This window comes from Monodon monoceros, unplaced genomic scaffold, assembly GCF_005190385.1.
Source record: "Monodon monoceros isolate NGI ecotype Baffin Bay Population unplaced genomic scaffold, NGI_Narwhal_1 Super_Scaffold_20, whole genome shotgun sequence".
NCBI classification, from domain to species: Eukaryota; Metazoa; Chordata; class Mammalia; order Artiodactyla; family Monodontidae; genus Monodon; species Monodon monoceros.
Window position 1 is genome coordinate 66,886,774 of NW_021703777.1, and position 15,283 is coordinate 66,902,056.

Genomic DNA, 15,283 nt, shown 5'->3' on the forward strand with positions numbered 1-15,283 from the left:
GTTGACTTCTCCTCCATGCTGCTCCATGAGCCTAAGGACATTAAATTACCCTCCAGTCTCAAAAGGAAGTTCAACCCATAATAAAATTGGATTGATGGAAATAAATGCATCTTTTTTTTTTTTTTTTTGCAGTACGCGGGCATCTCACTGTTGTGGCCTCTCCCATTGCGGAGCACAGGCTCCGGACGCGCAGGCTCAGCGGCCATGGCTCACGGGCCCAGCCGCTCTGCGGCATGTGGGATCTTCCCGGACCGGGGCACGAACCCGCGTCCCCTGCATCGGCAGGCGGACTCTCCACCACTGCGCCACCAGGGAAGCCCAATGCATCATTTTAAATTCAGGATTTCCTCGAATTTTTGGTTAAGTCTGGAGCTGGGGGTGGGGTAAAAATAACAATATTGACAGCGCAATCTTACTTAATCCTCACACCATCTCCATAAAGTAAAGAAACCGGAGTACAGGCAAGTTAAATACCTTACCAAGGTCACATACCACTGAACCAGAATTTAAACTCAGGCTAAACATCACCCATCATTTCTAACACGTGCTGCTCTGGGTCAGTGTCTTCACAACAGTGAGGCCAGTAAAGCCCGACCCATGGATTTCTCATGATGGGTCTCATTTTCGTCTCTCCAGTCCTTTTACAGGAAACCCTCCTTCCCAATCCTGTCCATAGGGTTCAGCTCTGTCCTCAGGAATGATCTATGGCCCAGGCCTAGTCAATGAGAAAATGATCTTTCTAGCCACAATGATAAGCACAGGCAAAGGCATGGGACTCAAGCTGGGCCAAGGAGTTGTAACCAGCACATTGACAGTTGCTTTAAGACTAATGCTATTTGTCTACCATTACTCCTGGATTTTGCAGCTATGAGAGCCAATATATTTCCATTTTTCATTAAGCCAATTTGAGCTGGTTTTCTGTCACTTGCAACGGAAAGAGTCCTGACTAACAGAGTCCTTTTCTCGAGGCTAGAATATCTGACCAGATTGACCCCTCAGCTTTGTCTGCTTATACGTGTCTACAGGTTGCTGGTCCACCTCAGTCTCTGTGATCCTGGCAATGTCCTTAGGAGAGCACTTTGGATTTCTGGCCATTAAACAGCGAAGGGGTGGGGGTGTGGGGTGCACCCAAGGACCAAAGATAGCATCAGTGTTCTTTCTGCAGCACAGCAGGGGGTCGGGAACCGGGGTTTACCTGTACCACCCATGAGCTTGGTGACCCAGGCAGATTACTTAAAGTACCTCCCTGTGCCTGACTTTCCTCATCTAGGGTGGATAACGGTAGCATGTACCCTGCAGGATCATTTTGAGAAGTAGATTTATGTAAGTTAAGGACTTATAACAGTGCCTGGCATGTAAGAGGCATTACATAAATGTTCATAAGACCATCTCAATGCTGGTTATTAATTTTGTAAAAGACAAATTAGAAAAAAAAAGCTTTTAAGACAGCTAGCCCAATTAATCGGCAACTACAGTACTATAGATAAGAGGAAATGAGACATAAGGGACATATCAGAGGTGGATGGACAGGACTGAGTTAAGGGGAGGTGTGACATGCGTTTAGGGAGAGGGAACCGTTAAGTTCACAGCACTATTCTGCGTGACAGCAGAACCTGAAGAAGTTAAGTTTGGCTTTAGAACCAGACTAATAAGGGTTCCCATCCTAGCTCTGCCATTTTTTAGCTGTGAGGTTTTGGGAAAAATTATTCAGCCCCCCTGCAGTTCAGATTCTTTCTCTTAGAATGGGAACAATACCAAGTCCTCTCTCAAAGTGCTTTGTGAAGATAAATGGGACTGGGGACATTTAGTACTGTGCACAAAAGGCAGCACCATGCGGTCTAGTAAATATTAGATATTATTAGTTGTAAGGTCTGAGGACTGGATTTCTGCTTATAAATACCTAAGATCTTTCACAGTTTTATTTGTGTTCATCTCAGAAGCGACTGACTTCATAGCTGCTGTGTTAGTAGAGATCTTTGGAAACAAACAGATGACTCAAATAGTTTTCAATACCCGACAACACTGGAGCTGAGCAGCTTTGACAGCAGCTACGTATCGGTCTCTGTGCGTTTCTGCCATACACCCACCTCTGTCTTCTGGCCGTTCCTATAAAGCTCAGGCAGTCGCATGAGGGTCTCTGCAGACACATCTTTCTCCAGGACACCGTAAATGACGGGAGGGGCGGATGTGAAAAGAAGGTTGAAGAAGATCAAGACCCAGTAGTCAGTCATGGATGTTCCTGAAAACCCACAAAAGAACTGGTACCAGAAAAGGAGGTTCACATAGGCCTAGGGACACAAAGAGGAACATTTGCGTCTTAGAGTCAGCAATGCGTGCTAGGACCGCACACGCCACACGCTGCTGTTCTGAGCCGTGTGATCTCAGCCCCTCCTTTCCTCACTCACAGAATGGAAGATCACAACTTACCTTGCAGCTTTTTTTGGTAAATTAAAACACACACACACAGACCATTTACTATGTGGTGCTGGCACTGTTCTAAGAGCTTTAAAGAGAATACATTTAATTTTAGTAACAACTTGGGAATTACTGTTGTTCCCATTTTACAGATGAGGAAAGTAAGGCACGGAGAGGCTAAGGAACTTGCCCAAAGTTACCTGGCTAACACGTGGCAGAGTCAGTATTCAAATGCAGATGTTCTAGCTCCAGATGAAGAGAATCTAGCCCTGTGCCTGGTATGTGGCAGCCATACAACAAGTGTTCATTCTCTTGCTTTCTGGGTTCACAATTATTTTTTCCTGGTGAAATGTGATGGTGTCAGTTGAGTGGCCAACCATCCCAGTTTGCTTGGGACTGAGGAATTTCCCAGGACATGGTACTCTTACTATAAAAACTAGGACAGTCCCAGGAAAACCAGGACAGGTGGTCATGCTAGAGGCCAGGCACATACATAGTTTCTTATTTTGTCTCAGACAGAGTAAGTCCATGATAGCAAAAGCTCTGTGCCCTGAAGCAAGGCAGGCCACAGGAAAGGTCACTGGGCTTAGAATTAGGGGGTCTTGTTTCAAGTCCTAGGGAAACTTCCTATTGACTATATGACTTTAGGTCATTTTAATAACCTCTATGAATTTTGCTTTCTCTGTCTGGAAAATGAGAATTATACGACATCAGGTCTTAGTATCAAGATCCAGTTAGCAACTGCTCATGACCTGAAAAATGCCTTTTTATCGATTTTAATTAATTGATTAAGATATTATTGTTGGCACCATAGATACACTGAAACACCTCAGGACGGGGACCACAATCCTTAGAATAGAGTTTCTTAGTCTAGGGTGCATGGATATGCATTATGCCTCACTCCTGAAAATGTACAGGTTTTAGGTATATGCGGTTTGGGGCACTATTCTGGGGAATGAATCCATAGTCCTTATCACTATCTCAAAAATTGCCCAAGATGCAAGAACCGTAGTCTCAGAAAGCTAAGCTATTCGAATGGCTTCTGATACTAGCCCTGTTCTCCATAGTTTACAGACCATTTGTTGTTTGGCTAGGCAAGAAAGAGGCAGAAACAAGTCAGGAGGATTTCAGTGTGAACGGCCATCAAGGTTTATGGAGCAGAACGGCCCCAGGGTCCTTGCTCCCTGGTGATGTTCTCTCTACTAATAAACACCCCCTCTCTCCAACTGCATGTGGTATCTTTTTTTTTTTTCCATGAGACAAAATTTTAAATACTTAACAACAGTTAGACATTTGTTTTATCATAATGTCCTAGTCTCTTTCTAATATTAGTTAGAAATATGGAGTTAAAAGGAAGGGGGAGAGGATGCAGTGGACTGCATCATAATAGAAGAGAAGGTAGAAAAATGCAAAGGTATTTTAAAAACCTGGGAGATGGGCTCCCCTCTAAAAGTCATTGACCACTAAGTCCTAGAATTTTAAGTTACAAATCACAGCTTTCCCCAGAATCACACTGACAGAGATATTATACATTTCAAATATTTTCATACAGTATCAACGCTTTCTTAAACTTTGATTGAATGTGCTAATTCCAATTAGGAAAGTACTGAAAGCTTCCTGAAAAGTTCATCTTGCTATAGGAAAAAAAAATGCTCCTGCTGACTGACCGACAGACACACATGCACGCACCGATCTAAATTACATATTTGGGATATCCTAAAAATGACTCATTAAAGTCATCTTTTTCCTAAAGACGGCATTTCAACAGAGTGATGTAAATTTCTGTTTACTACTAACTTGCTACATACGCACTTTAAAGACCAAGAATAAATGTGGTCTGAAAATCATGACATATTTACATAATCACCCCACCTAGAAGGGATTTAGGTGAAGCAATCTAAGGTCCACATGGGTTTATGAAAGAGAAAACTGAAATTTAAATGGTTTGCTGAAGATTCGAAGCCAGGAATCCTACTACGCAAATTCTGCCCTTCTATGAATTACATAGTCAAAAATTAAGTCCCTTGACAATCCAATAGCTACCAAGCACAAACACATTTCACAGGCTTGTCAAAGAATTCTTCATCTGGGAGTGCTAGCCAGCTACAGCCTAAAGCACTATACTGGGTTTTCATCTGTATCTGTGTCTTCAATATACCACATGGGACATCCGTCTGGGGACAGCATATATACATATATAGTTTTTATATCTCCTGTAAAATTGAAGAAAACCTTTTCATTCTCTACTGACAGAAAGCATTAAACATTTCATAATTCTGCTTGTCACAACCTTTTTATGGAAGGTCAAAAGCTGGATTCTAAACGAATCAGACAGGGCTTAATTGAATTTAAATGCATAGGGAATAGAAAATGCTAGCAGATGGACAAGCCTAGCAATCTGCTCTCAGCAGCTGAAACACAGCACATTCCCAGATTATTCCTGGTAAGACAGCAGAAGTGCTCCTGGCTGCTTCCCAAACATCAACAAGCAAAGTGAGCTTAGCATCGGGCCCTTCCTCTTCACCCCTTACACAAGCTGGAGTGGAAGGGAGAAGGGAGGGGGGCGAATTTTCTGGAGCTACATACCACGTTCTTGTAGAAAAAATAGAGAATCATGTTGGAAAGTCGGGTATAACACCAGTGCCCGTGGACAAGGAGTAGCTTGCTGAGATGTTTAAACTGGGAAATGGCAAAGTCACTGGCCATCACAGCCTGCAGAGGCAACGGGGAGAGAACGTCACCCTGAGCAATGGAACATGTTAGAACAGACGCAGCATGGCAGCCTAACCGCCAGCAGGCTCAGACTGGTCAAATATGCGGTTTAAACCTAAGACCGGAAAAAAAAAAAAAACACCTTTAAACAAACAAAAACCCATGAATACAGAGCCTTAACGGGTTACCTGGAGTCACCACTCAGTTTTCCAATGTGGTCCAATGAAACAAAACTTCTCTCTGGTCACCGTTCATGATGTAATTTCAGCAAGTGTACTTTCCCTAGAGAGCGGCTCCCTTACCAAGAACTCTGCGCATTACAGCGTGCATTTGCTTCTCCTCCATGAGGAGAATATTAAAAGTATATAGTCATGACTTCATGTGACTCTGTATAATGTAGCAGGCAAAGGACGTATTTGAATTTCTCATCTTTTATAGAGATGTTGTAATTTATCGTTCTCGGGAAACCCTAAGCCTCACATCCCACTTTCCTTTGACAGCACTTGCTCCATACATGACAAGCAGTCTTTTGGACAAGCTTCTATCTGAATTTTGTGCCTAAAACACTATTCAACACACATGTGCACACATGAAAGTAGGACAATCCCACTTCCCTCATTCTCTCCTATCTTCTCTCCCCCTCTCCCTCTCTTTAGGATTTTTAGATATTTCATTCAAATCCTTAGTAGCTCTCATCAGTGTCAAAAGTCATACAGCTATTGCAGTGCTAAAAATATATATCCTTATGACTTAGGTAAGTTATATATTTTTAAACTGAACAAGTGGGCCACAGAGCTAAAATTACCCAGGGAAATTACCATAATACTCACCCAGTAAATAATCAGTGAACGAATGGCTAAATGTCCTGCCACCCACTCCTGAGCTAGCCGCAGACAGCCTCACTCTACCACAGAGATTTGACCATGGAGAATGCTGCCTTTGGATGGGCAGGTCAAGTTCGTGGTGTTTGGGTGCACAACATCCTCTCACCTGCATGCCTTCTTGACCTGAGATCCCAATCCCAACGTCTGCCACTTGTATCATGCTAACATCATTGGCACCGTCACCTTTGTGAAACAGAAGAAAAGGTGAGAAACATATGAGGAGCAAAGAAAAACTGCCAACTGTGCAAATCAACAGTGGCCACTCAAACAAACAAACAAATCCTTCAAAGCTTATCCCATGTCTCCAAGTTGCCTGGAAGCTAGCTAAGCACAAATGCAATGTGGCATCCCACTGCCATCAGGAAGAATTCCATACTCAACACTACCTTAAAATCCTTCATGCTACAGCCCCTACCTGGACTGACCTCCCCTTTCTCTATGTGTCACTCATTCTACTTTCAATTTTCCAGATATACCCTACTCCTTCCAGCCCTGCACATGCTGTTTCTCTATTCTTATAACACTGTCCTCATCACCCCTGCCCCACCTTGCTGGATTTCAAGGGCTCTTGCGCCCAGCTTAGATAATCACTTCCTCTGGGAAGTCCTTCTCATGTTCCTTTTAGATTCAATGCCCCTTCCTTAGGCTCCAAGCACCACACCCTACGAATCTCTATCATATCTAGCATGGTATTAAGCTTGCTATAGATTTCTTTGTCTTCCCAACACATTGGAAGCTTCTTTAGAGGAGGTATTACATTCCTGCTGGTAATGAACATCTGTTGTTCCCAACTGCCCAGCAACCTTAACTTGTTTTCTGGTAATAGTATCCTGATTTTCCTTGGGAACTCTGAGTCCACGAGTCTCTGAGCCCAAACCACCAGATTTGGGATGGGCAACTGACTCAGGTCTGGACAATTACCATTGCCTGTTCCCTGGCCTCAGTGGTTGGTTCAGAGACGGGCACATGATTCAGCTGAATTGATAGAATTGACATGTCCAGGGCTCTAGCCTCAGGAACAGATGGATCCAGGGGCTTGAACAATTCACTCATTTATATGCTCATTCAATAAGATAGCTGAACAAAATTTCACCCTAATCCTGATACTTTATTCCAGCAACTTGAGGAGAGGTGTTATCTTTTCTCTCAGGTTGCTAATAGGATAAGATATAAAGGTGGGAATTTTCAGTAGCTGTACCAACACCCTGAGGGGAGATGCTACCTGAGACTGAAAATAATCCAGGTGGAAACAGAGACCATAAGAGATGGCTGAGTTCATCTTGCTAATGTCTGAACTTTGGAGTGTCTCAGAGCTTAATTTCACCCTGTTTCTCTTCTCCACTTACACTCATTTTTTTGGTAATCTCACTGATAATACTATCGGGGCTTTAAATATCACCATTAGACTTACAATTCCCAAATTTATGTCTCTAGCCAATTCCTCATTGCTAAATTCCAGACTTTATCTCCAGCTGCCTACTTGACTCACTGCTTTAGACATCTAATGGATTTCTCAAACTTAACATGTATAAAACCCAACTCCTGCTTACCCGACTCCATCTCAGTAAATGGCAGCTCCGTCCCTCTGTTCTCGAGACAAAACCTTGACGTCCCCCTTGACCCCTTCTATTATATAACATATCCAATCCGTCAGCAGGTATCAGCAGCTCTTTCTTCAAACCATGTCCATTATCTTACCACATCCCACCACCTCCTCTGTTCCTACCTGCGCTCGAGCCACAATCATCTTTTCCCTGAATTATTTCAATAGCTGCTCAACTGGTCTCCTTCCTTATGTCCTTACAACCCAGTGGCTCCTCTCAACACAGCAGCCAATGTGATCCTTTTCAACTTAAGGCAGCTCACGTCCCTCCTCCCTCCCTCTGCTCAAATTCCCCCTGTGGCTCTCTGTCTCTTCAGATAAAAGCCAAAATTCCTAATGGCCTCCAAGACTCTACAGGACCTGGTCGCCTGCCACCTCTCTGTCCTTCACTAACCTGCAGAAAACTCCTCCCTTTGCTCAACCTACTTTGGGTTTGAACACACCAAGCATGGTCCATTGTCTTCTTTCCCTTATCATTTCCTTCAAGTCTTTGCTTACACACAACTTTATCAGTAAGACTGTCTCTGAAAAATCTATTTAAAATAGAAGTCCCTTCCGCCTCCCCCAATGCTCTGCATCACCTGACTTTGCTTTATTTTTTTCAATAGCATTGGTCACTATCTGATATCTTATATTTTTATACCTTTTTTTTTTTCCACTTTTTACTGCATTACCCTCCTCCTATACGTAAGTTCCTTAAGGAAAGGTACTTTGTCAGTTTTGTACACTCTTGTATCTCCACTGCCTAGAAAAATGCCTGGTACATAGAAGGCACTCAATAAATAGCGGTTGAATGAATAAACAAATGAACTGTTCATATTCTTGAATTTAACTTTCTCGAAGGCAGAACTCATGAATTTCTCAGGTCTCCGATTCAGTACATTACCCTCCTTAATCCAGATGATTTGGGGATCTGACATGTACCACAGAGTCCTATTATATTGTTTTCCATGTCACATCTCTACCACCTGGTTCATAAGAGGAGGCCAAATAGGTGATGGAGGGGAAAGGGGAGGGAGTGAGGGGACGGAGGAGAAAGAAGGGAGGAAAGGGGAGGGAAAGTGGGGGAGGAAAAGGACAGACCGAGAGAAGGGCAAACGTGTACAGAAGAAAGGACAGACAGAAGGATCAGCCTCTGGTGTGACATGAAAGTGAGAAGTGCAGGGCTGGGTTCCACTTCCACTCACCGATGGCCAAAGTCATCACCCGGAGATGGCTTCGAACCAGTTTTACCACTTCACTCTTCTGCAGGGGCGTGGCTCGGCAGCAGACCACAGCATGGCAGCGAGCAGCCAGCTCCAGGAACCGCCTCTGCAGACTCTCCTGCAGGGCAAACTCCAGGGTCCTTCCGTTGATAATGAGTCCAGCTCGCAGCCCTGAGTCCGGGGGCGCGGGAGGCTGGTGTAAAGCCTCACTTGAGGCTTGCTCTGGAGAAGCTGGATTTTTCTTCTGAAGTTCTTTCAAGATCGTGTCCATCAGCATCTCACAGGCATTCTTGAAACGAGAGGCAAAGACAGTTAGCCTTGGGGCTCCCCTGCTGGCCACATCCAGCTATATTTATCATTGCTATTCTTTAACATTTGCTTCATCAAGTCAACCCCAGGGAGTGAATAATCGGTTACTTTCCAAGACCTCACAGCTCTTCCACAGAGACTTCTGTGTGTATATGGGGACAGGATAAAAGGATGGGGTGCATCTCACTTCCAACTGTACAACTAAGAAATAGTTTTAGAATTTCTTTCTTTATTTGTGCAATTTACCTTCTCAAACCATGAATCTCAAGAGCCCTTCGGTCTTTCTCTCATTTACTACCTGCTTGACTTTATGCAAATTAATATAACCTCTGAGCCTCAACTTTCTCATGAGAAAAATTCAAACGTCTACATTATAATTCATTGTGAGGAATAAGTGAAATAATATTGGGTTAGCCAAAAAGTTCGTTCGGGTTTTCCGTACGATGTCTTGGAAAAACCCAAACGAACTTTTGAGCCAACCCAATACATGCACAGCTCCTAGTGTAAAGCATGACACAGCAGAATTTAAAACAGTAATAGTTATTTTTCTCTCCTTTTTTTTTTGTTGTTGTTGTTGTCTTTTTGCGGTACGCGGGCCTCTCTCTGTTGTGGCCTCTCCCATTGCGGAGCACAGGCTCTGGACGCGCAGGCTCAGCGGGCATGGCTCACGGGCCCAGCCGATCCGCGGCATGTGGGATCTTCCCGGACCGGGGCACGAACCCACGTCCCCTGCATCGGCAGGCGGACTCTCAACCACTGCGCCACCAGGGAAGCCCTATTTTTCTCTTCTTTGATTCAACACATTCACTCACTTACTATTTATTGAGAAGCTACTGTGTATTTGAAAAAATTCTAGGTGCTGGGGATACATCAATGAACCAGAAATCCCCACCCTCACCGAGTTAACATTCTGGTCGATGTTCTTAGTGGCCTTATCCCATTTGGTGTGCATACATCCCTCCACTCTCCTCATCCCACGTTTGTTAGGAAGCTCTTTGAAGACAGACAGCACTTTTAATTTACTTTTGAAATCTTCCTAATGCCTAAAAGAGGGCCACGTTAAGCACCCAATAAATATTCATTAGATGAATTCTACTCAAGAACATGAACAATAAACTTATACAGAAATTATTGTGTCAAATGACCACTAAGGACAGAGGCAAACAAAATCCTGGAACGGTGCATTTAAGTTTATACACTAAGCCTGAAATAGTTTATTCACGAAAGAGCCCCTCACACTCAGAGGCCATTTACTCTTATTTCAAATGCTACTTCATCAAGCATTTCTCAACCCAAAGCAAAATAAGATGGGAAGTAGGTATGAATATGTAGGCACACAGACACAACAAATACTTAACCACCATATAAACTATAAACAAGAGGTTCAGGTTCAAAATGGAGATACCTGGTAACCTTTACCACGAGAATAAATCTGATCCCATGCACCTCAAAAGCCCCCATGGAAAAGTATACAAAGATGAATCAAAGATGCTCAGCATAGGCTCAGTATAGAATAGTAAAAATATATTTTTAAAAACCTTCCAAACTTTGGTTAAATTAAAATGGTATATTTAGAAGGTAACATACCCTGCAGTCATTGAAAATCAAGACCTCTATTAACATGACATGATGGTTAAGATATCTGTTAAGTGAAAAAATATAGCCGTAATACTATACAACAGTAAAAATACGGTCTGTAGAGCATTCATATGCTCACACTGCAGAGTGCAGTCTGGCTGGATGCCCTTCGAGATATGAATGTCAATTATCTGGTTTTACGACCGTAGATTGATTCTAGATATTTTTATTCTCTTGAGTACAAAAGTGTTTAGTTGTATAAATTAACTATATTTTCGTTATAGAAAAAATATACATACACACATATAGACAATCTTCATTATTTGCAGATTCCATATTTGCAAATTCACCTACTTGCTAAAATTTACCTGTAATCCTACGATAAAGGTGCTTTCTTGGTCATGTGTGGACACACGCAGTGACCGAAGATTTGAGTCATGCAACACACACCTTTCCAGCTGAAGCTGAGTGAGGTGATGATGCTCCGACTTAGGTCAGCTCCCACACTGTAAACAAGGGCCCTTTTCAGTCTGTCTGGTGACACATTTTTTGCAGTTTTGTGCTTTTTGATGGTGATTTCACTGTTTAAAATGGCCCTAACTGTAGCCCTTTAATGCTGTCTAGTGTTCCTATGTACAGGAACGCTGTGATGTGCCTTATGTAGAAAACGTGTGTTAGACAAACTCCGTTCAAGCCTGAGTTATATCCTGTTAGAGACAAACTTCGTTCAAGCCTGAGTTATATGCTGTTGGTCATGGGTTCAATGTTAATGAATCAACTATATATGTATAAAATTACATATATATAATATGTATAAAATTATATATATGATTATATATAATATATACAAAATTATATACATAATATATATGATTATATATATATATATAAAAAATAAGTTGTCTTTAAAAAGAAACATACATGAAACAAAGTTATGTATTGATTGGTTGATGAAAGTGTTATGACCAGAGGCTCACAGGAACCTAATCCTTTATTTCCCATAGGGGCAATGGTTCAGTTTTTACTACTTCAGTATTTCAGCAACTTTATAGAACTTAACTCCATGAATAATGTATTTATACAGATAAATAGATATAGGTTATATAATATGTATCATAATACCAAAAGCATGCTTGACAAGTAATCCGCTGTCGGCGCTTAGGCAATTCACAACCTTTTGGAGTCTCAGGCTATAAGATGGGGATAATTTTATCTGCTCTACTAGTTATAATGGTCAAATGAGATCATGTATGAAAAAGGCTTTTATAGATTCTAAGAAACATGAATATAAAGAGTTACTATCTCAGAAGAAAATTTTAAATGAAATGAAAAAAAAAAACTTAAAAAATTAAATGATGAATCCTGAAAGGCAGTAAATAATCCAGGATATGAGTCTATTAAAACAAAAAAAAATCAAAATTTATGAGAACAGAAATTATGTAAGGTTTGTAAGTGGCTACACTTACCATAACCTAATTTGCAAATTTAGGAACCAAAGTTGATGGAAACCTGTAAAGTTGAGGTACTATACTATAGATATGGTTGCCAGGTGGCCCACCTAAAATGTCACAGGAGCAATGTCCTTCGCTAAACGACAAATTGGGCTCATGACCTTCAATTCCATTTTTAACTCTTAGCATATGAGGGGTGGAGAGTGGGAAAAAGAGAAAATAATACAGTGACTGAGCCCCTACTATGTGCTTGGGATTTTATATGCATCGACTTGAGTCATTATAAAACTCAATTATGTTCACTCACTGTGTTCCGTTTAGTTATCTGAAAAATTGAGGTGAAATACCTACTGATAGCAAAAAAATCTTTTGTATTTAGAGCAGTCCACAGTGGATACTCTATAAAGACTTGAGTTGGTAGTTTTAAATACCTTTAACCATAAACTGTATATTTATAAATAAATTTCATAATACTAATGATTTTACTGCTCACAAAAATGGCATAGTCAAAACTGAACACAAATGATTTATTACTTTTACTTTTAAAAGTTCATTGAACCCCTTTCATCTGCCAGGCACCACATTAAACAGTTTATATTTTCCCACTTAATGCCCACAACATCCCTGTGAAATAGACATTACTCTCACATTACAGGTAAGAAAATGACTCAGGAGGGTACCTCGCCAAGGTCACATACCTGGTCACTGGCAGGCTAAGCATTTGAATCCAGGTCTTACCAGACTTAGGGCACTTCCATTTTAGTGACTAAAATGACCAAGCATTTTCTTGTGCTCACTCCCCAGCTGAAACTGGGATCTGCCTGGTGGCTATGCTTGTGGGCCCCTGGGCCACTGTCAACTGCCAAGGAGAACTCACTCCGTGTTGAATAAGGAAAATTCTCTTTCCTCAGAATGTACCATCTAGTTGGGTATTGACTGAGGCCTGACCATAAAAACATGGCTAACCAAACGTGGCAGCCTGTGACCAAGACCCAAGATGTGATCCAGGTGAGAAGCTCCAGAGGATTTCTGAGGCAGGTTGCTATGACAGAATGGATGTGACTGATAAAAGTACGACAACTGAGGAAGGAAGGAGGAAGGTTTTCCAAGCAAATTAAACAGTATGCACAAATCTTAGTATCACTATACTAGGAATATTCTGAAAAAAATAAAATACCTGTTTAATTGATTAGAACATCTGTATTAGAGATTAGTGGCAGGGGTGGAGGGGAGAAGGAGTATTAGAAAAATAGGCTGAATCCAAATTTCTTAAATTCTTCTCCTCAAAAAAAAGGAGAAAAAAAAATCCAAAATCCCTTTTTTCTCTGCCCTTAAACAGTTCTTCCAATTTTTGATATTCTCAGGTGCACTAGCTAAGATTAACCACTAGAGAGCAGGATTATCCTCTGAGCCTAATCTTAGAATTACCAGGAAAATAAGTATTCACCTGACTCCAACAGAAATCATTACTTCTCCTCAGCTTGAAAGGGGGGTAGATTTCTGTCCCAGAGCTTGACATATTTTGTCATCATGGTCTAAATCTTGTCAAATCAGTGATAATTCAATATGGAGTCGGGGGGCGGGAAAGGCAAACAAAAAGGAAATTTTCTTTCAGGGTCTTTATTCAGCAATGATTCCTTTGAATCATGATATTTTCCAAGCCTTTAGAAGAACTAAACAAGCTAGGTTGCTGGATAGATACACTAGTTATCAAGGAGCTAATGGTTATTGGTTTTTCTTTCTCCTTATAGCCATCACATCACAAGTATTCCGTTGGCTTCGAAAACACAAAAAGACTGGCTTGATCTCAGTAAACATACTTTACTCTCAGTATTGAGGATGAAAAGCTTGTCCTCTGGCTCCAGTAGTTTGCACGCATAAGCAATATTGACAGCTGTCTCCTGTTTGTCTCCTGTCAGCATCCAGATCTTGATTCCGGCTTTGTGAAGGGCTTCTATAGATTCGGGGACCCCCTCCTGCAGACGGTCTTCAATGCCAGTAGCACCTAAAAAATAACCAAAATGCAACAGGGCTTGTAAGAAACACAAAAGCCAGCTGAAGCTCATCTAAACTATAATTGAACCCTATCTGTTAGCCGACCCAATCCTGAACTACACAAAAGGTTCCAGTAGCTTCAAGGGGTCCAAATGAAGCGTGAAGACTCAGACCAAAATCATATACAAAGTAATATTTTGGGAAGAAAGCCTTCGCAATCAACGAGTTTATCAAATTTACTTGCTCTCCTTTTGACTAGCTTGCTTCTCTGTAGATTGAGGGGGTTTCATTCAATTACTTATATATCCTTACTCTTCAATTTTATAATTCCATGATACTCCCGAGGGTAAGGGTAGGCTTTTAAAGACTGTTCTGGTCAGTAACACGTATTATCTATTTTTAATGCTCTTTCATATTGTAAGTCCATAATCCCCTTTTCTGTAACAACTGAGGCTATGTTTTAGAATTCAGAAGTTCTGCAGACTTTTTAAAGGTATGAGGATATATGTATCATATTTTATAATATCTGGTAATCACGCGTATTAGTATCTTTTAGCAAAACTTACAAATTACAACATTCACACTAATTAGGATAATAAAGACTTTAAATTGTCTTATCAAATCAGGCCTGATTCTGCTGCTAAATGAGTTTTGGCACTAAACTCACAAAGCGGTTTTGAGTCTGGAACTGCAGATGTGGAAATGTGAGTCTGCACCCCTCGCACTGTCACGGAGAAATGACTTAGGAGGAAAATCATTACTTTACTGGCTAGAGACCAAGTTAGAGCGTTGTTTTTTCTCTGAAGCAGAGGAACAGAGCTCAGAGACCGGTGTTTTGGTGTGTTAGTACTCTAAGGCTGTGTTCCTCAACCTTGGCTGCCTCTTAGAACTACTTGGGGAGCTTTGAAAAATTCAATATGGCCACACCACACATCAGACCAATTGAAACAGAATCCCTGGGCAGGCATCGGTATTTTTTTAAAGTGCTCCAGGTGATTTTAAGATGCAGCTCTATCTGAGACAAGAGGTGTCAGGTGTGCAACTTTTAGTTGAAACCAGGAAGGAAGAGGAGAGAGACAAATTTCATTAGCCCGGTTGCAGGCACAGATAAAGAATATGGGCCCTGGAGTG

General features: G+C 41.5%; 1 protein-coding gene across 2 annotated transcripts in view; it reads right to left on the bottom strand.

Moving 5' to 3' along the window:
• Window positions 1-15,283, bottom strand: part of ATP10D (ATPase phospholipid transporting 10D (putative)) — a 116,443-nt gene that overhangs the window by 13,477 nt on the left and 87,683 nt on the right. Inside the window, exons 15-19 of one of the 2 annotated variants that reach the window (XM_029234748.1) lie at window positions 13,978-14,162; window positions 8,802-9,108; window positions 6,118-6,194; window positions 5,002-5,127; window positions 2,088-2,288 (exon numbers count right to left, since the gene is read on the bottom strand). In XM_029234748.1, coding sequence (XP_029090581.1) covers window positions 2,088-2,288; window positions 5,002-5,127; window positions 6,118-6,194; window positions 8,802-9,108; window positions 13,978-14,162 — 896 coding nt within the window. Of the gene's footprint in view, window positions 1-2,087; window positions 2,289-5,001; window positions 5,128-6,117; window positions 6,195-8,801; window positions 9,109-13,977; window positions 14,163-15,283 lie in introns of those variants that run through there. The other variant, XM_029234749.1, reaches the window with a different exon arrangement.